Below are 25,173 nucleotides of genomic sequence, written 5' to 3'. Positions count from 1 at the left end.
ATAAAAATAAAGCAAATGAACGCACACATGTTTATGTATAAACAAAAGCCATAAAAACACAAAATTGGAAACCGTAATATACAAGCAAAAGGCCAGTAAGAGAGGAAAAAAAAAAAAGCCCAAGCAAAGCTGTATGGGATAAAAAAAAGTCTACAAAATTACCACTGAGTTTGTTTTGTACTGGGAATAGTTAATACACTCAATGAGACTCCACTGGAGAGAACTGATGGTTCTTTGCAAATGGATGCCAACTGGAGATAGCTCCTTAGTTAGGTGTTGGAGGGCCTGCTGCTGCAGGTTGCAGTCTCCGTGCCCAGTCAGCTCGCTGAGCTCAGAGCAAGATGGAGGTCTTCATGCCCCAAGCAGGGTTCTCTTTATTTATTTGGAGGCTGTCCCTGAGGTAGCTGCCTGGTTTATCATCTTAGAAGTAGACTTTGACACAGCTTCCTACAGAATGCACTCCCTGCCCTTCCCACCCCTTGCCCCACTGCTGCCTATATGATAAGTGTGCATCTGCTTGGGTGATAGAACCCTGCTATTTAATGCAAATGAAGTACACTGTAAGCACCTATCAGACTACCTCCTGGCTGGTTCTCTTCTGTAAGTTAGGTCCCTACCTCTGCAGGGCGTGGTGGGCATACCCTGCCCTCTAACTGGGGGCGGGGCTTCCACTCTCCCAGAGGCCCTTCCCTATATAATCCAGACATTTTAGTTCTTCCAGGCCTTTCCCCCCTTCTGCTCTCTCTCTTTCCCTTCCTCCTTTCCTTTCTCCTCCTCTCCCTCTCCTCTGTTGTTAGCCCCCCCCCCCCCCTGTGCCCCATCCCTCCTCTGTCTCTCCTCTCTCTGGGCAAGCCTCTCTCACTCCCCCCCCCCCCCCCCCGCACTGTTCCCATCAAACCTGTATTTATATAATATAACTTTGTCTTACCATGGCTTCATCCCGTTTTAATCAAACACTATATATTCCCCTCACCCCTGGGATGAAGTTGATCTACTTCCCCGCCTCCCTACGTCATGCCATGGCCTTCGAAGCCCTGTTCCTCCTGCCCTCGTGGGCTGGTGGCCAACAGCCCGGCGAGGGGAGAGGAGACCAGAGACCCACAGTAAGGGATGGGAGCTCCTGTCCTCTTCCCTGTCTCAGCACTGGGACCCTGTCTGGCTTGGACTCGTGCAGGCCCTGTGCACGCTGCCACAGTCCCTGTGAGTTCATATGTCATCAATCCCGTTGTGTCTAAAAACACCGTCTCCTTGGAGTCATCCATTCCCTCTGGCTCTTAGGCTCTCCCCGCCCCTGCTTTTGGTGTGGATGTTAGAACTTTGAGGGGAAGGGTTTGAGGAAGCCATCCCATTTAGTAGGACTGAGTGTTCCCAACATCTCTCAGTGTCCGCCCTTGTGCAGCTGTGGGTCTCTGTGTTAGTTTCTGTCTATTGCAAGAGGAAGCTTCTGTGATGATGGTGGAGCTGCGTCAGACCGCCCTCAGGAGTCATGCTATTGCTGTGTTCCTTCAGCTCAGACCGCCCTCAGGAGTCATGCTATTGCTGTGTTCCTTCAGCTCAGACCGCCCTCAGGAGTCATGCTATTGCTGTGTTCCTTCAGCTCAGACCGCCCTCAGGAGTCATGCTATTGCTGTGTTCCTTCAGCAAAGCAATGATATCTGGTTTTTCCTGGGCCCGTGGCTTTTCCCGTCACAGGCTCTTACAACCGAGCAGTGCCAGCCATGGGTTCCATCTTGAGGAATGGGCCTTAACTCCAATACAATGGTCATTGGCTCTTCCCCTAGCCTGTGTGCTACAATTGCCCCCAGCATGTCATATAGGCAGATCAGTTTTGTAGGTCACAGGGTTGCCACTGGTTTGGTTACCGGTCTCCTCTGGTAGCAGGCAGGGTACCTCTCAGCACCACGAGCGCTAGCCAATAAGGATGAAGCACCAGTGTGGCTTCTTTGTGTTCAGTGAGCCATGTAAATGTTGTCTTCAGCAGTAGGGTCCTTACTGTCGGTTTATCAAAAGAGACCAGTATCCTTGACCTGGTTGTTTGAGAGTTTCCATGGGGCCCCCTTGGCCAACTAAACACAGTTCATTTCTGGAACTATAGATGAAGCTTAAATTAGCAGTTGGTAATATCAGCCGGGTGTGGTGGCACATGCCTGTAATCCCAGCACCCAGGAGACAGAGACAGGCAGATCGCTGTGAGTTCGAGGCCAGTCTGGTCTACAAAGTGAGTCCAGGACAGCTAGGGCTATACAGAGAAACCCTGTCTGGGGGGTGGGGGTGGGGAGTTGGTAGTGTCCTTTATGTAATAAATAAAATTCTGTTAAAGGAATTTTCCAAATTCTTTTGTCATAGCATTTTTAAAAAGTTGTAATCACAGAAACCCAGTTGTTTGGGGCACGTTAAAGAGCTTAGAAAGTTTTGGACACACTGAGACTTTTGTGATGCTGATAATTATAATGAAACTTGATTGGCTATGAGATAATCTTTGAAGGCAGTGTTGTTCTTCATTCAAAGCTTACAGGTCATGGGAGTCGGGCAAGGTTGATTGCCAGCCAGCTGCGAGGCCTGGGGACTCCTGCAAGGACTGCAGAGCCTCAGGCCTCTGCCCATCTGCAGCTGGGCTCATGACTTGGGCCTGCAAGAAAGAATGTCAGGGACAGAGTGAAGCAAGGTTAGAAGGTCACTGATTCACAACAGCCCGTGAGCCCTGGCTGTAGCCGTCGGGAGAGAAGTGTATCCCAGGTGGGTCAGCCACAGAGCTGGAAGGGATCTGGAAGTCCACTGTTTAAAGGAGACAGCCTCCAGCCAAGATCCTGAGAGGAGAAAGTGTTCATCTCTCCTTGTTTTGTCATTGTAAGAAGTGCTTTCAAACGGATGAGAATGCGAGGTGATCTATAAAAGCACTGGGAGGTGTACACATGATGAGATGTGTGACTGAGGGGTCATGGATTAAATTTTTAAAAAATTGCTATGCATCCATTACATAGAGATGTTAAACAATGTATCTTGCTTCCGTTGCCTGGATCATCTTAGTAATCTTGTGTGTGATACTTTTAATAGACGAGAGTGGTGTCTGTGGGCACGTCAGTCTCTCGTGGGTTGTGCTGTAACTTTAAAAAGTATTTATTTATTCACTTTACATCTCGATTGCAGCCCCCCTTCCCCATCCCCTTGCCTTGCACACCTTTAGTGCTCTTTCTTTTACTCTCCATTTGGGGTGCTTAGGCCTCAACCTCCTTTTCAACCTCTTAACCCTAGGTAGGAGAAAGAAGTTTAGTTAGGAGATGGCACCCCTTTACTTCTCCCAGCTGTTTAGAGCCAATTGGGCTATTTTGGGCTATACCTGTCTCCATCAACAGCAGACACAGCCAACAGTCTCCTCCAAGCCACTGGTCCAAAGCATCACACTGTCTCTGGTCTCTTCAAACTGCTATAGGCCACACATCAACTGCACAACGCATGCTCTCTCTGTGCCCTTATTTATATCTTCAGAGCCCTAGACCACACCCTGCTCCTTGCTGCATGAGGAACCAGCTTGCAAAAGCCACGCCTCTCATGAGACAATTAACTTGTGTGGACAAGCTAAAGCTCAAACTAAAATCTCATACTTACGATGAGAGCAAAAACATATTTACATAACACAACTAAGTTTACAAAGAAACCCAAACTTCCATTACATTACAGATTCCTCAGAGAATGGGCAGTCCCCCCATGGGTACCAACCCACCCTGGCACATTAAGTCACTTCAGGACAGGTGCACCCTCTCCCACTGAGGCCAAACAAGACGGCTCTGTTAAGTGAACAGGATCCAAAGGCAGGCATCAGAGTCAGAGAGGGCCCCACTCCTATTGTAAATGCATCCGTATGAAGACCAAGTTGCACCTCTGCTACAAATGTGCAGGGGGCCTAGGACCAGTCCACGCATGCTGTTTGGTTGGTGGTTCAGTCTCTGAGCCCCCAGGGGCCCAGGTTAGTTGACTCTGTAGGTCCTTCTTGTGGAAACCTTAACTCCTCTGAGTCAAAACGACTCAGAGAGTCCATCATATACTCATTGTATGGTTTTGCCTTCCTTGTCAAAAATCAGGTGTTCATAGATGTGTGGGTTTATTTCTAGGTTTGATTCAATTCCATTGACTGACTAGGCTATTTCTATGGCAGTGCCATACATTTTGTTGTTGTTTTGCTTTTCAAGACTGGGTTTCTCTGTTAGACAGAGCCCTGACTGTCCCGTGTTGAATTCTGCCCCCTAGTGGTGTCTTCCCTCAGCCTTCTGATGTTCCTGGGAAGCTAGCCAAATGCGCATTCCGCCCCTCCGCCAAGCTTTGGGGGAGCTGGATGGGCAAAGGCTTGTTTCACAGCCTGGCCATACACAGGTCCGAGAATCGAACCGGGGTAAATGTGGGTACGTTCTCAGGCAGAGGGGAGCCAGGTTCTTGCGCTCTCTGCAGGAGGATCTTCTGCCGCTACAGGGGAGGGGCGCTCAGGGTTTTGAGGAAGCGCTTCGCCAAAGTAAAACAGTTGAGAAAAGAAAGCTAGGCTTTAATTTACATACTAAGTCTCATACATATAGTCTAGAGGGGAAAGTCCGAACTAGGCGGACAGAAGGAGAGCTAAAGAAAGCCTAGGAGAACAAGAGAAATGGCAAAAGACTTGGGGCCAAGAGGACAGAGAAAAAGCACAAAAGGCTCCCCACAGCCTGGGTTTTTAAAGCGCTGGGCTTTAAAAGGAGGCAGCCCCTGGATATTTCCTGGGCACCTGTCTCTGGAGCCTCTTGTTAATTCAGAGGCTGCTTAGCAGTATCTTATCAAATAGCACCAGGTTAGTCACACCTTTTTGCCAAATAGGCTTTTATGGAGAAAGGAGGGAGTGCTGCTTCTTATCGCTTCACAGGTAACTGGCTTTTCTAGGAAGGAGCCTACTCAGCCTTCTGCCCAGCAAAGTCCCACAGTCCTGGACTCTCACTGTTGACCAGTCTGGCTTCGAACTCACAGAGATCGGCTATCTCTGCCTCCTGAGCGCTGGATTAAAGGCGTGCACCACCACGCATTTTAAAAATGACTATTGTGAGCCAGGCGTGGTGGCGCAAACCTTTAATCCCAGCACTTCGATCGCTGTGAGTTCGAGGCCAGCCTGGTCTACAAAGTGAGTCCAGGATGGCCAAGGCTACACAGAGAAACCCTGTCTCGAAAAACCAAACCAAACCAAACCAAAAAAAAAAAAAAAAAACAACAACAACAAAAAAAAACAACAACAACAACAAAAAAGACTATTGTTTTGTAATACAGCTTGAAGTCAGGCAAGGTGATACCTCTGGAAGTTCTTTTATTGTACAGGATTGTTTAGCTATCCTAGGTTTTTTTTTTTCCCTCATATGAAGTTGAGAATTATTCTTTCAAGATCTATAAAGAATTGTGTTGGCATTTTGATGGGAATTGTATTGAATTTGTAGTTTGCTTTTGGCACATCATATTTACTATGTTAATCCTACTGATCCATGATCATGAGAGATCTCTATGTCTTCTGATATCTTCTTAATTTCTTTCTTCAGAAACTTGAAATTCTTGTCATATAGGCTTTTTGGTTTGCTTGTTTGTTTTTTGTTAGAGTTACACCAAGATGTTTTATATTATTTGTGGCTATTGTGATGGGTGTTGTTTCCTTAACTTCTTTCTCAGCCCATTTATCATTTGTATACAGGAGGGCTACTGATTTTTTTTTTTTTTGAGCTAATTTTGTATACAGCCACTTTGCTCAAGGTGTTTATCAGCTGCAAATAGCGAAACTTTGACTTCTTCCTTTCCAATTTGTAGCCTCTTGATCTCCTTTAATGATCATATTGCTCTAGCTAGGACTTCAAGTACTATATTGAAGAGCTACAGAGAGAGTGGGCAGCCTTGCCTTGCCCCTGATTTTAGTGGAATTGCTTTAGCTTTCTCACCATTTAATCTGATTTGGCCATAGGCTTGCAGCTTATTGCCTTTATTACTTTTAGGTATGTGTCTTGTGTCCCTCATCTCTCTAAGAGTTTTATCATGAACGGGCATTGGATTTTGTCAATGGCTTTTTCAGCACCTAAGGAGATGATCATGTGGTGTTTTCCTTTCACTGGATTACATTGATAGATTTTCATATGTTGAACCATCCTTGCATCCCTGGGATGAAGCCTATTTGATAATGATGGATGATGTTTTTGATGTGTTCTTGTATTCAGATTATGAGTATTTTATTGCATATTTTTTTGCATCAGTGTTCATAAGGGAAAGTGGTCTGAAATTCTCTTTCTTGGTTGAGTCTTTGTGTGGTTTAGGTATCAGGGTGACTGTGGCCTCATAGGATGAGTTTGGCAATGTTCCTTCTGTTTCTATTTTGTGGAATAGTTTGAGGAGTAGAGGTATTAACTCTTCTTCAAAGGTATAGTAGAATTCTGCTCTGGAATCATCTGACCCTGGGTCTTTTTTGGTTGGAACACTTTTAATGGTTGATTCTATTTCTTTAGATGTTACAGGACTATTTAAATTGTTTGCTTGATCTTGATTTAACTTTGGTATCAAGGAAATCATCCACTATGTTTAGATTTACCAATTTTGTGGAGTACAGTCTTTAAAATAAAGTACAACCTAATGATTCTTTGGGTTTCCTTAGTGTCTGTTGTAATGTCCCCCTTTTTATTTCTGGTTTTGTTAATTTGGATATGGTCTTTCTGCCTTTTAGTTATTTTGGCTAAGAATTTGTCTATCTTGTTGATTTTTCTCAGAGAAACAACTCTTTGTTTCATTGAGTCTTTGCATTGTTCTCATTGTTTCTAAGTCATTAATTGCAGCCCTGAGTTTGATTATTTCCTGCCATCTACTACTTGTGAGTGTGTTTGCTTCTTTTTGTTCTAGAGCTTTCAAGTGAGCTGTTAAGTTTCTAGTATGAGAGCTCTGCAGTTTCTTTATGAAGGCACTTAGAGCTATGAACTTTCCTCTTAGCACTGCTTTCATTGTGCTCCATAAATTTGGATATGTTCTGCCTTCATTTTCATTGAATTTTAGGATGTTTTAAGTTTCTTTCCTGACCCAGTGGTCATTGGGTAGAGAGCTGTTCAGTTTCCATGAGGTTGTAGCTTTCTGTTGTTTCTGTTGTTGAAGTCCAGCCTTAATCCATGGTGATCTGATGAGATATTAGTGGTTATTTCAATTTTCTTGTATTGGTCAAGACTTGCTTTGTGACTGGGTATATGGTCAATTTTGGAGAAGGTTCCATGAAGTGCCGAGAAGAAGATATTTTTTTTTCTTGTGTGTTTGGGTGAAAAGTTAGGTAGACATCTTTAGTTCATTTGATTCATGACATCTATTAGTTTCATTATTTCTCTGTTTAGTTTATGTCTGGATGACCTGCCCATTGTGTTGAAGTCTCTCACTGTTAATGTGTGGGGCTCAGTGTGTGATTTAAGCTTTAGTAATGTTTCCTTTACAAATGTGGGTGCTTTTGTATTTGGGGCATAGATGTTCATAATTGAGATGTTCTCTTGGTGGGTTTTTCCTTTGGTGAGTGTGACGTGTCCTTCCCCATCTCTTTTGATTAATTTTGGTTGGAAGTCTATTTTTATCAGATAATAGAATGGCTACTCCAGCTTGCTTCTTGGGTCTGTTTGCTTGAAAAACCTTTTTCCAACCCTTTATTCTGAGGCAATGTCTATCTTTATTGCTGAGGTGTGTTTCTCATTTCTATTGTGTCAGCCTATGTCTTTTATTGGGGAATTGAGGCCATTGTTGTTGAGAAATATTAATGACCAATGATGATTGTTTGTTCCTGTTATTTTGATCATGGTGGTGGTACTGGTGGTACTGTGTGTGTGTGTGTGTGTGTGTGTAGCATGTGTGTGTGTATGTGTGTGTGAATATGTTCTTTTGGTTTTACTACAGTGAAGTTATTTATTTCCTGTGTTTTCTTGGGTGTAGTTAACCTCCATGGGTTGGAGCTTTCTTTCTAGTATCTTGTGTAGGACTGGATTTGTGCATAGATTTTGTTTATATATTTGGTTTGGTTATGTAATAACTTGCTTTCTCCATCTATAGTGATTGAGAGTTTTGCTGGGCATAGTAGTCTGGGCTGACATCTGTGGTCTCTTAGGATCTCTAAGACATCTGCCAAGGCCCTTCTGACCTTTAGAGTCTCTGTTGAGAAGTCAGTTGTAATTCTGAAAGGTTTGCCTCTATATGTTCCTTGTCTTTTTTTTCCCTTGCAGCTTTTAATATTCTTTCTTTGTTCTGTACATTTAGGTGTTTTGATCATTATGTGGCTGGGTGTTTCTGGTACCCACAGGATTCCTTGGGAAGGTAGTAGGGACTGTGGGCCAGAGGCTGGAACCATATGTCCCTGGGTCTTCTGCAGGCTTCTTCAGGAAGGGAAGGTGAGTAGAGCCTTGGCCCAGTGGCTGGATGCTGCTGGGGCCCAGGAGCCTTCCTGAGGAAGGTGGATAGAGTCTTGGCTCGAAGGTTGGAACAATGTGTTCTTGGAGCCCCTGTGGGCTTCCTTGGAAAGGTGAGTTGAATTGTGAGCTTGCAGCTGGAACTCCGGAGATAGCCTGCAGTTCCCCTCTCCTGGCTGTGTCCCAGTTAGACCCTGAGGCAAGGGACTGGGCTGGGGGTAGAGTTTATCTGGATGATCCTGGGATCTGGTCTGGCAGCTGTTGCAACTTTTAACACTAAAGACCAGAGGCTTGAGTCAGCTTCCAGCGATGAGGGGCTTTTTTCCCTTCCTGTGTGCCCCCAACTCTTTTTGGTGTGTGTTACATTTGTGAGTGCATGGGTTTGTGTTTGGAGATTAGAGATCAACTTTGGGCATCATTTTTCAATAGCCATCCATCTTGGTTGCTACTGTTCTCCTTTGTTGTACGTGTGTGCACGTGTATGAGTGTGGAGATACTGAGTGTGAGTACTCAGGAGCACTGGTGTGTGGAGCCCAGGGGAGGACCCTATGTGTCCTGCTCTGTCACTCTCTGCCTTATACAGCATGCAGTGTGGATGACCAACAAGCCCCACTGACCATCTTGTCTCTCCCGACAGACAGTGCTAAAGTTATTAGCACTGGTCACCAGCACACCAGGCTTTTTACATGTGTTCTGGGGATTCGAACTCAGGTCCTTATGCTTGTGCAGCAGAGCTCCACTTTGTTTTACTTATTTAAATAAAAAAAAATTTTTTTTTGAGACAAGGTCTGTAGGTAGTCTTGGCTGGCCTGGAATTTACTATATAGACCAGGCGGGGCCTAAAACCCACAGAGATCTGCCAGCCTCTTCCTTCCTAGAAGTGGAATTAAAGACCTGTGCTAAAATGTTGAGTTTATTTTTAAAAAGTTTTTTTTTTAATGAAGATTTTATTTTTATTTTAGTTATATGTTAGTATCGCAAAGTGGGTGTGGGTATATCAATGCAATGCCTTTTGAGGACAAATGAAAGTACTGTGTTTCCTGGAGCTGAAGTCACAGGCACTTGTGAGATGCTGGGTGCTGGACACCATACTTGGGTCCTCTGCAAGTGCAGTATAAGTTCCTAACTGATGAGCCATCTCTCTAGCACCATAGGGATTTGTTTTTTTGTTTTCATTTTAATTTAAAGATAGGTTCTAACTGTAGCTCTGGCTGGCCTTGAACTCTGAGACTCACCTGATTTTTTTTTTTTTCCTCTCCTGAGGTGGGATTAAAGGACTGTACTGCTTCCACCCCCACTCCCTGCCCAAACCTTGCTTGTTTCCCATTGGCCTGTAGCTCATTGGTGAGGCTAGCCTGGCAGGCCAGTAAGCTCCAGAGATCCTCCTGTCTCTGCCCCCACCCTCGCTTTACACTGGGATACAGGCACACTGTACAACGCCCAGCCCTGGGATTGGGTACCCGGGACTGAACTCAGATCCTTAAGAACTTTATAGATGGAGCTATCTTCCCAATGCCCCACTCTGTAACCTTTTTTCTATCTTTCTATTCTGCCTCAATACTATGAGGCAAGGAAAACAACCAGAGAAAGAGAAGGGATAATAACTACGTTTAGTTCTTGGTCTTAATTTATAATGTGAGATGTCTACATGTGTAAACAAAATAAGTTAAAAGCAAGATCTTCTCCCTCTCTGAACACACTTTTCTGTGTTAATTTCACTCACTCTTGTTTTTGTTTTTCAAGACAGGGTTTCTCTGTGTAGCCTTGGCTATCCTGGGACTCAGTCTGTAGACAAGGCTGGCCTCGAATTTCTAGAGATCCCCCCTGACTCTGCCTCCAGAGTGCTGGGATTACATGCGTGTGCCGCCACCGCAGCCTGGCAGTCTCATGCAGTCCCGAACACGGCATGTCCTTTAAAATGAAGATGACATAGCTATTTGTCACAATTCAGATTGTAAAATGTCAGTAGACAATACTGATGAGTCAAGACTACTACTATATTTAAGGCCTAATTTCAGGCATTTAAAGTATGTTTGCAGAAGGGCTTTTAAAACTGTCGACTTATATGCACTTATCACATTTTTATAGCATATGTTGTGTGTCAACACTGGCAGGCACTGAAGACTGTGGAAGCAAACTTTTCCAGTAGCTGTCCTTCTGTGAGAGCTAACAGGAGAAAGACAAGCACCGTGCTGCTATCCAGTATCCCCTTACGGTTCTCAGTGTACAAGCAGGGAGACAGAAGCTCTCAAAGAATTCTTTCAGGAAGTTTGCCACCTACAGGAATGAGAACCACAGTACACATAATATACAGGCTAAAGGCTCCTCAGCTGTTTACAGTGTAGCAGTGAGGGAAGATGTTTAGGACAGGACACTTGCCCAGAGTTCAGAGGGAGGGAGTATTCAGGGTGGAAGAAAACAATTTATGTTGTATTAATATATTTAATATAGAGTAATATAAATAATTATAATTAAACAAATATGTAAATGATATAGAAAATATTGATACATGGGGCTGGAGAGATGGCTCAGAGGTCTTCCAGAGGTCCTGAGTTCAATTCCCAGCACCCACATGGTGGCTCACAGCCATCTATAATATGATCTAATGCCCTCTTCTGGCTTGCAAGTATACATGCAGGCAGAGCACTGTATACATAATAAATAAATAAATGAATAAATCGTAAAAATGTTAATACATATATATATATTATATATATGTATCAAACAAGGTCTTACTCTGTAGCCCTGGCTGAATTCTCCTGGAACTATGTTGACCAGATTGGTCTTGAACTCACAGAGATCCTCCTACCTTGACCTTCCACATTCTGCAGTTAACAGCCAGCACAAGACCTGGCTGACGGTGGTAAATATTGCCAGGGTGCTTGAAGACACTGCGCATGAGTGAAAACTTTCCTATAAGCTTCTAGTTCATGTATTATGTGGTTCACGTTCCGTATTTGGCTCAGTGATGGGGCTTGAGTCACTGGAGAGGGAACTGGAGTGCTTCCAAGGCGCATGCTTCCCCAGGCATTGATTAGAACTCCAGCCCTGAGAGTACCGTCGCAGTAGTTTCAAGGGCAAGTTGCACGAAGAAGAGCCATGTGGTTAATATTGGTAAAGGGGTCTTGGGTCAGGGGTGTGGCTCGGGGATTGTGAGACACTAGCGTGGGAAGACGAAATGCTTGCATTTACACAGTTCAAGGGCAACCAGGACAGACCCTGTGGGTCGGACCTGCTGTTTCATTTTTAAGCTAGTACACATTTGTGAGCATCTCCTGGAAACTCAAGCTCCTTTGCTCAGGCGTCTTTGTGTTTAGAGGCGGTCACGTGACGCTGTCCACGGGGCACTGTTCTGGTGAGTGACACAGTGTAAACCTTTTCCAAGGAGGTTTCTAGGAAACGCTAGCGTGACATCAGGACAGATGATGTTGGTTACTCTCCTTTTCTCTCCCTCTAATTTGGGTATACATTCTGGAGCCATCGACTGTTCTTGCAACCGTGGTGAAATGCCTCGAACCACTGCCAACAGCTGCCTTGCACTTTTTAATAATAATAATAATAATAATAATAATAATAATAATAATAATAATAACCCAAAACCCACTTTTCCGGTATTTTGTCGTGAGAGCATTCCTAATATACATGTCCTTGCAGAATGCAGGTGAGCCTTATAACGTTTTATGAGGCTTAAATGCGCAAAACATCTAAGAATTACTTGCATAGGCAATTTTCGTGGTTCTCTGTCCATTCTACCTCCAATTTAGCTATGTTTTGGAAGGAAACTGCAGCTGGATCTTATCTGGCAAGCCACACTCAAGAGCAGTGTTCTGGTCAGGAAGTGTTAGTTATATATAAAGTGATGTAGGCTTAGCATTACATTTTCTGGCTAGCTTCGTACCCCAGGCTGCCATGCTGACTATTTTGTGCTTGTCTTTCTGCCCACAGTCGCTGCTTGAGCATCTTCCTGAGAGAGCATAGTTGTGCTGAGCCTGTTTAGTTATTTCCCTCTGGATTCATTAAGCACGGTTTTGCCTACCCAGAAACTCCCTTGCCGGTTTTCTACAAGCTCACAGGGCCTGTTTTTTTCTCAGCTATTTATCCTTGTTAATTTAGCTGCTGCCTAAAGCAGGGCTGGGGCTCAGCGCCATTGTGCTGGGCATCAGCAGACGCAGGTGTGACTAGAGAGAGCTGTGTGGAGACCCTTCCCCTAACACGTGACCCTGGTCTTAGAATCACCCACGTACCTGATAGTGAATTATTCTTGGTCTTAAATAGTCTCTATAATAATGCCTGTGTGCCTGGGAGGCTTCTGAGGTTGTTTGAATAAAAATAGGAGCAGCACTATTAGGACATGTGGCCTTGTTAGAGGAGGTGTGGCCTTGTTGGAGGAGGTATGGCCTTGTTGGAGGAGGTGTGGCCTTGTTGGAGGAGGTATGGCCTGTTGGAGGAAGTGTGTTATTGTGGGGGCGAGCTTTGAGGTCTCAGGTGCTCAAGCTAGGCCTACTGTGGCGTTCACTTCTGCTGTCTGTAGATCCAGATGTAGAAGTCTCAGCTCCTTCTCCAGGCCGTGCCTGCCTGTGAGCCGCCATGCTTCCCACTGTGATGACAACCGACTAAGCCTCTGCGCTGGAAGCCAGTCTCCAATTAAATGTTTTCTTTTATAAGAGTTGCCGAGGTCACAGTGTCTCATTACAGGAATAAAACCATAACTAAGACAACTTCTAAGCTCACTAGTGGATGTCTTAAGTTATGACAATTTAGGGAAAAGTAGTTAAGAGAGGTAATTAAAGTGGAGGTGGGACCTGCCTCAAAGGAAGATGGGAAGGACCCTGAAAAGGGATGGTCAGGGACTCACTTTGTCCATATAATATCTTTGGGACTTAAAATATGTATAAATGATTTTTATTATATATATATTCATATATATAATCTGTACAATATCCATATATATATGGATTATATATATATGTGATTATGTGTGTTGAGTGGTGTGTGTGTGTGTGTGTGTGCGTGCGTGTGTGTGTGTGTAGTGCATCTTGGGTGTTATTTCTTGAGTACCACATTTTTTCTAAGATAAGGTCTCAGTAGGACCTGGGGCTTTCCAATTAGGCCAGGCTGGCCGGCCACCTGCCTTTGCTTCCTCACACTGGGATTACAAGCATGTGCTCCCTCAGTCCAGCTTTTAATATGTATTCTGGGGATTGAACTCGGGTCCTCAGGCTTGTGTGGCAAGCATTTTTACCAACTGAGCTGTCTCCTCAGCCTAGAAAGTACTTTGAAAAGAAAGCATTGAAGGTTAGCGGATTCTTTTTCTTACTGTTTACCTATTGTCTCTCTGAGATACCATGAACAGGCAGACCCTAGAGACCCTTCAGCCTCGGTCCAGACCATTCCTCAATGTAGTGTGTGCTGCAGGAAAGCGAGTCTCACAACTTATTTTGATTTCCAGCACATATACAAGTTTTGCTTTGTGTTACGTGAACAGCAGTGTTGTGCCTCAAGTAACAATGCATATGTCTCAATTAAAACAGCCCATCTCCAGGAATGTGCTCACCATCACCTCTGCACTCAGAGAGTGGCAACATTTCTGCTGGTGGAGTCTTGCCTTGATGTTGATGGGCCGACTAAACAACCTGTGACATTCAACTGATGCAAACCAACAAATGTTATGAAGAAGTCACATGGTCAACTTTCAGTGTAGAAAAATTATCTCAGCATAATAAAGGCTATATATGATAAATCCATAGCCAACATTATAATTGAGGAAAAACTCAAACCATTGCTAGTAACATCAAAAACGAGGCAAACGTGCCCACCATCTCCACTCTTGGTTGATACAGTGCTAGAAGTCTTAGCTAGAGGAGTAAGACATGAGAAGTCAAACAAATAAACAAACAACTACAAACAGGGAAAAGGAAGTCAAAACAGCTCCATGTACGCATTCTATGATTCTGTACATAACGAATCATGCTGGTTCTAGGGACCCCATAGGCAAGGTTAACACCTGAAAACCCAGAGGCCACACAAGCCACAAAACCCCACAGGAGATACTTTGCTGGAGCTGAAGACTTGCTAGTCACCTGAACCCAGGCCACCCAGGCCAGAAGACAGAGAGGAAACAGAAAGCAAAGGGAAAAAAGATCCCATAAAAACTACCCATCCAACAAAGATAAACTCAGAAATCAGGATGTAGACCTATAATAACCATAAATCCCAGCAAACATAATCAACAAGAGCCAGCGCAGAGCCCCGCTATCCTATTACAGGAAGCCCTGAATATGTCAAGACAGCTAAAGCACAAGAAAATGACTTCAAATCCAGAATTATGAAGATGATAGAGGTCATTAAAGAGTAAGTGAATAAATCCTTTAAAGAAATACAAGAAGTGGCTGGGCAGCTGGGCGTGGTAGTTCACGCCTGTAATCTCAGCATATGGGAGGCAGAGGCAGGCAGATCACAGTGAGATCAAGGCCAGCCTGGTCTACAGAGCAAGTCCAGTACAGACAAGGCTACATAGCGCAACCCTGTCTCCAAAAACAAAACAAAACAAAACAAAACAAAAAAACAAAATGTAGCTGAGCATGGCAGCACACACCTATAACCCCAGCACTCAGGGAGACAGAGGAAGGTGGATCTCTGTGAGTTTGAGCCTAGCCTGGTCTACAAAGTGAGATCAATACAGCCATGGCTACACAGAAAAACCCTGTCTCAAAAACCAAGAACCAAAACCCCAAACCAACCAGCCAACCAAAAACAAAACAAAACAACAAAAAAGAAAACACACACACACACACACACACACACACACACACACACACACACACACACATAATCAAACAGGCAAAGGGAAAAACTGTTCAAGACCTGAAAATGGAAATAGGAACAATAAAGAAAATGCAAGCTGAGGAAATCCTGGAGATGGAAAACCTAGGTAAGAGAACAGAAACTACAGATGTAAGCAATCACCAACAGAATTTAAGAAGATCTCAAGTGTAGAAGATAAAATAGAAGAAGTTGATACATTGGTCAAAGAAAATGCTAAATCTAAAATGTTTCTGACACAAAACACCCAAAAAATTTGGGCCACTATGAAAAGATGAAAGCTAAGAATAATAGGAATATGAGAAGGAAAAAATACCCAGCTCAAAAGCCCAGAAAAAAATTTAAAAAGATTTATTTATTTATTATTATGTATACAGTACTCTGGCTGCATGTACACCTGCAGGCCAGATAAGGGCATCAGATCACATTATAGATGGTTGTGAGCCACCATGCTGTTGCTGGGAATTGAACTCAGGACCTTTGGAGGAGCAGTTGGTGCTCTTAATGGCTGAGCCACCTCTCTAGCCTCAGAAAATATTTTCTTTTCTTTTTTTTTTTTTTTTACCATGCTCTTCAAAAGGAGCTCTGGCAAAGTTTTATTAAAGGAAAACTTTCCTGGTTTACTTTTCCACCAGTCTGTTCTGGCATGCTTCTAATACTATCAGAATCCCCTAGGTCAATGATAGCCAGTGTGCACACTCTGTAGTATTTTCCACATGCTGTGCCCAATTCAATATTATTGCCACTGTAGTGATGGACACCAGTTTTAGCCAACATGGCATAGTACTCTATTTCAGATTTCCTCAAAGCTAGGCAGTTGTTGGCGAGGATAACCAATTTCGCTTTGCCTTGTCTGATCATCTTCAGAGTCTGTTTGTACCCCAAGACATACTTTCTACTTTTCATCACAAGCTGGAGCCTAGAGTTGATTGACTCCAGAGACTTTTTCGTCTTCTTTGCGGCCACGATCTTCCTGCCTTAGGTGCGGGACAATCCCCAACCAAGATCAGCTGCCAAGATGGCCGGGGAGCGAGAAAGGCCAGAAAATATTTTCAACAAAACCATAGAAGAAATTTTCTCTAACCTAAAGAAAGAGAAGCCTGTAAAAGAAGCTTATAGAACACCAAATAGGTTGGACCAAAACTGAAAATTCTCCTGCCACATAATAATGAAAACACTAAATGTACAGAACAAAGAATCTTAAAAGCTTCAAGGGAAAAAGACCAAGGAACATATAAAGGCAGACCTATTAGAATTATAGCCAACTTCTCAACAGAGACTTTAAAAGTCAGAAAGACCTGAACAGATGTCTTGCAGTCTCTAACAGACCACAGATGCCAGCCCAGACTACTATCCCCAGGAAAATTTTCAGTCAGAATAGATGGAGAAAACAAGCTATTCCATGGCAAAATCAAATTTAAACAATATCCACAAATCAAGCCCTATAGAAAGTGCTAGAAGAAAAACTCCAACCATCAGAAGTTAACTACACTCAAGAAGAGAGAAGAAAGGAATTATTTCACACCAGCAAAACCAAAAGAATGGAAACACACACACACAACCTCCCACCCCCCCAACTACCACCACCATCAAAAAACAGGAATTAACAATCATTGGTCTTTAATATCTCTCAACAGTAATGGATTGAATTCCCCAATAAAAAGGCACAGACTAACAGAATGGATGTGAAAACAAGATATATTATTCTGATGCATACATAAAACAGACCTCAGTAACAAGATAGGTATTACCTTAGTGTAAAGGGCTGGAAAAAGGCTTTTCAAGGAAATGGACCCAAGAAGCCAGATGGAGTAACCATTTTATTATCTAATAAAATAGACTTCCAACCAAAATTAATCAAAAGAGGTGTAGAAGGGCACTTCATTTAAACAAAGGAAATATCCACCAAGATGATGTCATGAATCTGAGTATCTATGGCTCAAATGAAAGGACACCCAAATTCTTAAAACAAACATTACTAAAGCTTAAATCACACATTGAACCCCACACATTAACAGTAGGAGGTTTCAACACTCCAGTATCACCAATGCATAGGTTATCTAGATAGAGAATAAACAGAGAAATAATGGAACTAGCAGACATTGTGACCCAAGTGGACTTAACAGACATCTACAGAATGTTTCACTTCAACACAAAAGAATATACTTTCTTCTTCAGCACCTCACAGAACCTTCTCCAAAATTGACCATATACCTGGTCACAAATCAAGTCTCAACTATAGGCAGAAGGTTATTGTGTAGTTTAAATGCTGATTTCTGTACCCCTTATGTCTGGTTGCAAGCTTTGTTCTGAGATTTTACTGTCTAAATATTGTGTAAACTCTGCTCCCCAACTGTACCCCTGATATGTCAACAAAGCAGCTTATAGCCAATTGATGAGCAGGGGAGAGAATAAGGATGAGCTTTCTGCCAGCCAGGGGAGGAGGAGTCAGAAGAGGAAGTAGGGGATTCAGCCATGGGTAGAGGTTGAAGGAAGATCAGGAGGAAGGAGCTGGAGCCAAGGAAAGCTACAAAGTGCAAGTATCACTGGGATGTTTGCTGGGAGTAAGACACAATAGCATAGAGGATTAAGAACAGATTTAAACTGCTCAAAATTGTGTTGTAAAGGTTTGTTGAACAATTATAAAAGAGTCTCAATTATTTGTGTGGCTAGCTAGGTTAAGAAATAAACTAAGAGAAACAAACACTGTTTTTAAAAATAAATTCAACAAATGGCACTCCATGTTGGGTGATTAAGGACAACCACCCAAACCATAGAAAACAGTAGGTGAATGTAACAAAAAGAGGATTAATATTTATGGTCAGTGCAGAATAGAATTGCAAGGCACCAAGACCACAATCCAACCAGCCCAATGAGGCCCAGGCCTCTGAATGCTTTGGTTCCATCTTAGCTTTTTTTTGTTTTTGTTTTTTTTTTCAGATTTACTAACCATTCCTGATACTAGATGGGGTTTGGGCAGAGCTTGGGGAGGGTGCAGAAATATTGGGGTAAAGGAAAAAACAATCTGATCATTCCTCAGAGCTAACCATTTAACCATTTCTACCCTGTGAAGGCTGCTTATTGAGGCAGCAGGGGAATAAAATACACCGAGAACTATGATGAAAACAAAATCTTCCTTGTGTTTTGTCATCTTTTGTTCCAGGGAAGTAGTTGACAATGCATTCAATGCTGGTGGCGGGGGGTGGGCGGGAGGGAGCGAGAAGGAAATGGGCTGGTTGGATTGTGTCTTGGTGCCTTGCTATTCTACTCTGCATTGGTTATACATTTTAATCCTCTTTTAGTTACCTTCAGCTACTGTTTTCTGCAGTTTGGGTCTTTGTCCTTAATCACTTGGACTTCAACACTCAAAAGATAAAAGAAAATTGAAATAACCTTCCATATCTTATCAGCCCACCATGGATTAAAAGTGGACGTCAACAACAACAGAAACAACAGAAAGCCTACACATTCAAGCAAACCAAACAACCTTCCATTTAGTGACCAGAGGGTCAAGGAATAAAGAAAGATATAAATTAAAGACTTTGTAGAATTCAATGAAAATGAAGGCACAACATACCCAAACTTATGGAACACAATGAAAGCAAGGCTAAGAGTAAAGCTCATAGGACTACGTGCCTTCATATAGAAATTAGTGAGATCTTAGACTGGTGACTTAACAGCACACCTGAGAGCTCTAGAACAAAAAGAAGCAAACACACCCAAGAGGAGTAGATGAAAGGAAATAATCAGACTCAGGACTGAAATCAATAAATTAGGAACAAATAGAACATTACAAAGAATCAATGAAACAAAGAGTTGTTTCTTTGAGAAAATCAACAAGATAGACGAACACTTAGCCAAAACTAAAAGGCGATTTCCAAATTAAAAAATCAGATATCAAAGGGGGGACATAACAATAGACACTTAGGAAATCCAAAAACTAATTAGGTCTTACCTCAAAAGCCCATACTCCATACATTTGAAAATCTAAATGAAATGGATGATTTTTCTTGATAGACATCACTTATCAAAGTTAAGTCAAGATTAGGTAAACAATCTAAATAGACTTATAACCCCTAAGGAAATAGAAGCACTCATTAACATTCTCCCACCCATCCCCCCACACCCCCCAAAAAAAGCCCAAGGACAGATGGTTTTAGTGAACAATTCTACCAGACCTTCAAAGAAAAGCTAATACCATTATTCCTCAAATTATTCTACAAAATAGAAACAGAAGGAATACTGACAAATTCATTTTATGAGGCCATCCATAGTCACCCTCATACCTAAACCACACAAAAAGTCAGCCAAGAAAGATACTTTCAGATAAATTTCCCTTATAAACATTGATACAAAAATATGCAATAAAATATTCATAATCTGAATCCAAGAACACATCAAAAGCATCATCCATCATGATCAAGTAGGCTTCATCCAGAGGTGCAGGGATGGTTGAATATACAAAAATCTATCAACGTAATCCTCCAGATAAACAATCTGAAAGAAACAATAAAGGCAATATATAGCAAGTTGTTAGCCAACATCAGATTAAATGGAGAGAAACTTAGAGCAATTCCACTAAATCATGAACAAGACAAAGCTGTCAACTCTTTCTGTATTTATTCAATATAGTATATGAAGTTTTAGGCAGAGCAGTAGGACAACTAAAAGAGATAAAAGGGATACAAATTGGGAAAAAAATAAACCAAACTATCACTATTTTCAGATGATATGGTTGAATACATGTATCACCCCAAAAATTCTACTAGGGAACTCTTACCACTGCTAAACATTTCAGTGAAGTGGCTGGATACAAAATTAACCAAAAGACAAAAAAAAAAAAAAAAAAAAAAAAAAAAAAAAAAAAAATCAATATTTCCTCCTATATACAAATGTTATACCAGATGAAAAAGAAATTAGGGAACCAGCACCCTCTGCAACACACAAATAGTATAATATAGGGTGAGCTATCTCTAACCAAGCAGCTGAAGGACCTGCATGACTAAACTTCAAGTCTCTATAGAAAAAAAAAAAAAAAAAAAAAAACTCAGGATAGCCAAAACAATCCTGTACCAATAAAAGAACTTCTAGAGGTATCACCATCCCTGATTTCAAGCTGTACTGCAGATAAATAGTAATAAAAACTGCATGGTATTGGCATAGAAACAGGTAAGTTGATCACTGGAATCGAATCAAAGACCCAGCAATAAACCCATACACCTATAGACACTTGATTTTTGACAAAGACTCCAAAATCACACAATGGAAAAAAGAAAGCATCTTCAATAAATGGTGCTGGTCTAACCGGATGGCTGCACGTAGAAGAATGCAAATAGATCCATATCTACCACCCTGCACAAAACTAAGTCCAAGTGGACCAAAAACCAAGTCCAAGTGGACCAAAAACCTCAACATAAAACCAGATACACTAACGTGGGAAATACCTTGAACTGATTAGTAGAAGTATTCCTTAACAGGTTCTAAGATCACCAATTAATAATGGGGACCTCATCACACTGAAACACATCTGTAAAGCAAAGGACACTGTCAAAAGGACAAAATGGCAGCCTACAAGATGAGAAAAGATCTTTACTAATCCCACATCCAACAGAGGGCTGATATCCAAAATATAAAAAGAACTCAAGAAAATAGACATCAACAAACCAAATAATCCATTTAAAAAATGAGGATTAGAGCTAAACAGAGAATTCTTGACACAGGAACATAGAATGGCCAAGAAACATTTAAAGTCATGTTCAACATCCTTAGCCATCAGGAAAATGCAAAGTAAAATGACTCAGAGATTCCATCTTGCGACTGTCAGGAAGGGTAAGATCAAAACCTGAAGAGACAGATCATGCTGGTGAGGATGTGGAGCAAGGGGAACACTCCTCCATTGCTGGTGGGAGTGCAAACTTGCACAACCACTTTGGAAATCAAACTTGTGGTTTCTCAGCAAATTGGGATTAGATCTACCTCAAGACCCAGCTCTTCCACTTCTTGGCGTATACCCAAAAGATGCTCCACCATACCACAAGGACATCTGCTCAACTATATTCATAGCAGCTTTATTCATAATAGCCAGAAACTGGAAACAACCTCGATGTTCCTCTATCGAAGAATGGATAAAGAGACTGTGAAACATTTACACGGTGGAGTATTACGCAGCCATTAAGAACAATGACATCATGAAATTTGCAGGCAGATGGACAGAACTAGAAAAGATCATCCTGAGTGAGGTAGCCCAGCCCCACAAAGACAAACATGGTATGTACTCAATATTTGGTTTTGTCTTTCTTTCTTTCTTTCTTTCTTTCTTTCTTTCTTTCTTTCTTTTTCCTTCTTCTTCTATTTTTCAAGACAGGGTTTCTCTGTTTTGGCCCCGGCTGTCCTGGACTCGCTTTGTAGACCAGGCTGGTCTCAAAATTACAGAATTTGCCTGCCTCTACCTCCCAAGTGCTGGGAGTAAAGGGGTAAACCACCACCACCCATCTTTGTTTTGTTTTTCAAGACAGGGCTTCTCTGTATAGTAACTCTGGTTGTCCTGGACTTGCTTTGTAGACCAGGCTGCCTTCAAGCTCAAAGAGAACTGCCTGCCTCTGTCTCTGAGTGCTGGGATTAAAGGTGTGTGCCACCATGCCCAGCTATGTACTCACTTATGAGTGGATATTAGTCATGAAGCACAGAATAACCAAGCTGCAAACACAGAGTCAAAGAAGCTAAGTAACAAGGACAGCCCAATGGCGTATGCTTGAATCTCACTGAGAAGGGGAGATAGATTAGATTTCAGGGGTGAATGGAGGGAGGGGACTGAATAGTGAGGAGGGGCAAGGATAGGTGCAGGAGGGGTCAGGTGGGGAGAGGATGGAGGGAGAAAGTATTGGGAGAAACAACTGGATGGGGCGGGGAGCATTTCTGGGATTAGTTAGAAACCTATGGCAATGGAAACTCCCAGGAATCTGAGGGTGATCCTCACTAAGACTCCTAGCAATGGGGCGTGTGGAACCTGAACTGGCCATCTCCTGTGACCGGGAAAGAGGGATTGGGACACCAACCCAGGCACAGAACCTTACACTCACAATTCATGCTGCCTACAAGGTATGCAGGGGTAAAAGATGGAGCAGAATTTGAGGGAAGGGCCAACTAATGCCTGGCCCAGCTTGAGACCCATGCCATGAGAGGGAGCCCACCCCTGACACTATTAGTGATATTCTACTGTACTTGCAGATGGGAGCCTAGCATAACTGTCACCAGAGAGGCTTCACCCAGCAACTGATGGAAACTGATGCAGATGGAAACAGCCAAACATTAGGTGGAGCTCGAGGAGTCCTTTGGAAGAGGCAGAGGAAGGATCGAAAGAAATAGGGGGTGTCAAGGACACCACATGAAAACCTGCATCATCAACTAGCCTGGGACCATAGGAGCATGGGCGACACGGACCTAGGCCCTCTGCACACATGTAACAGTTGTGCAGGTGAGTTTTCATGTGGGAAGTCTAAAGTGGGAGCAGGGGCTGCCTTGTCCAGCCTCAGTAGAAGACGAGGCACCTAGTCTTACAACTTGATAACCCAAGGCTTCCTGATATCCATGGGAGGTGGGTGGGAGAGGGGAAGATAAGGAGAGAGGGAGGGACTGGGAGGAGAGGAGGGAGGGGAAGCCTGGACTAGGATGTAAGGCGAATAAACAACTTAATAAAAAAAGTAAAACCAAAACCCAAAGCAAACACACAAAACCCCACTAGATGCATGTCTACAGGCAAAAAGAATGAAACTGGATCCTTGTTTTCTCCTGGCATAGGACAACTCCAAATGCACCAAGAGCCTCAAAATCAATACTCTTTGAAACTTTGAAATGGATAACTGAGGGAGCACAGAGTATATTTCAAGATACAGGCATGGCTAAGGACGTTCTGGCCAGAACTCTGATGGCCAAAGAAGACCACTTATCAACAACTGTTGCCTCTTTAAAATGAAAAGCAGGAACAGAGGCAATTGTTCATATAGATTGGGAGAAAATCTTTGCGAAGTATATATTCAACAGAAGATTAGTATCTAGAATATGCAAAATATTCAATAAACTAAACATCAAGAAAATGTACAACTGAATCAAAAATTGGGCTTGAGAGGTTTCTTAAGAAACACAAATGGCCAATAAATACTGTGAAAAGGTGCTCAGAACAATTTGAGGTTTCACTCCACCCCACTCAGAATGGCTATTCATCAAGAAAACAAAACACAAATACTGCAAGGATGTGGGGAGGGAGGACCCCTTCTCCACTGTTTGTGAGAATGGACCTGGTGCACCTGCTATGAAAAGCAGTATGGAGGTTTCTTAGAAAGCTGAAAAAGGAACAACTATATGACCCAGCCATACCATTTTTGGGCACAAGTCCTGAGGATTCCATATCCTATAGACACGCCTGCACATCCATCTGTACTGTGTTTTTTTATTCAAAGTAGCCAGGAAATAGAATCAGAGTAGATGCCCACTGTTGGGAAGGATAATGAAAGTGTGGTATACATACACAATGGGATTTTACTCAGCTGGAAAGAAAAGCCAAATTTGCAGGTAAATGAACAGTAAGCTATGCCCTAAGTGAGCTAACCCAGGCCCAGTAAGACAAATGCCACATGTTCCTTCTCAGTGTGGATCTGAGTTTCAAACTTTTACATTTATTTATTTAATAGGGAGTGTCTATAGAGGTCAGTAAATCAGAAAGGTCCCACGGGGGGGGGGCAGCGCTCAGTGTGGGGAAGGGACAGTAGAACACATGTGTGAAAGTAAAGGGGGGAATGCTGGGAGTTAGAGGTTTCAGTAGGCATGAGTAGGGGTAGGGATGAGCTAACAACAACTAGTGTATGGAGACCCAGTATTTTGTATGTTAATTAAAAATTTGAAAAGGGGGTTTTGAATGAGGGGCTAACGACATTAAGAACACCCCCAATCCCTGTGCTTGGGAAGCAGAGGCAGAAGGAATGCAAGTGGGAAAGCAGACTGGACATCAAGATGAGTCCTAAATCAACCCGGATAAAAGTGGGTGAGACTGTCTCGGAGTCGTTATCCTCCTGACCAGGCTGGGGATGCAGCTGGTGGGATGCTGGAGAGCAAAGACTGTTGGGAAACAGCACAACTGACCTGCTGCATGTGGCTTGCCTAGAACCTTGGATCTGTAAAATGCAAGTATCTGTCAAGCAAGAAGATCATTAACAAAAGGATGCTAACCCTGGTCCCCAGAGGAGTCTCTCCTCCGGACTGATGGTGGATTTCTTACCCTTTTCCAGCTTGCCAGGACAACTTATGGCAATTTTGTAATTTATTACTAGTGGGTGATAATTCCATCTCTGTATACAACGCATGGAGAGTCTTTTTAGATGTTAAAACAGACTTAGCTTGGAGCCAGGAGTATAGTTTGGGGTGCAGCGCTCTCCTAGCAGCTCAAAGGCTCTGGCCTCCGGCCCAGATGACGAGAACATGGCCGAATTGCTTCTACTTGTTCTTCTTTAACCGTTATTTACTTTCTTTGGAGAGGATTTTTTTCCCCCTTGTACTAAACACAGGTACCCAAGGACTCCCCGTTTTAAATCTTATTATTTTGTAGTGGCACTGAAACTTGCTAAATAGCCAGTGTCCTCAATATGCCAAACTCATGCTGTCCAACTAAGCTTCTACACTCAGGTCTCATCATCAACCTTAAAACTGAAAACATGGACGACGACACTGCTCCCCCACACTTGAGATGTACTGATTCAAAGTGTGTAACTGTGAGTGTGTGCATGCACCTTGTAAACAAACTCTGAGGCCAGGGAGAGGAGAGGAGGGTGTTGGGTGTCTTCCTCTACCACAATCCTTTCAGGTGGTCTCTTCCTGAAACCAGGCTTGGAATTTTCTTGTCTAGGCTGAAAGACAGAAAGCATCATTAATTTTCCAGGCTCAGCCTAACTTG

General features: G+C 42.8%; 1 protein-coding gene across 1 annotated transcript; it reads right to left on the bottom strand.

Moving 5' to 3' along the window:
• Positions 1-2,509: 2,509 nt before the first annotated feature.
• LOC127194180 (60S ribosomal protein L30-like) lies at positions 2,510-24,703 on the bottom strand. The gene is made up of 3 exons (XM_051151504.1): positions 24,616-24,703; positions 15,855-16,207; positions 2,510-2,629 (listed from the first exon to the last, which is right to left on the bottom strand). Exons 1-3 carry the CDS (start codon positions 24,701-24,703, stop codon positions 2,510-2,512), a joined length of 561 nt encoding a protein of 186 aa, XP_051007461.1.
• Positions 24,704-25,173: the final 470 nt, after the last annotated feature.

The sequence above is a fragment of the Acomys russatus genome, chromosome 10 (assembly GCF_903995435.1).
Source record: "Acomys russatus chromosome 10, mAcoRus1.1, whole genome shotgun sequence".
Classification (NCBI taxonomy): Eukaryota; Metazoa; Chordata; class Mammalia; order Rodentia; family Muridae; genus Acomys; species Acomys russatus.
The sequence above is the reverse complement of the archived record's forward strand: the minus strand, read 5'-3'. Positions and strand labels throughout refer to the sequence as shown.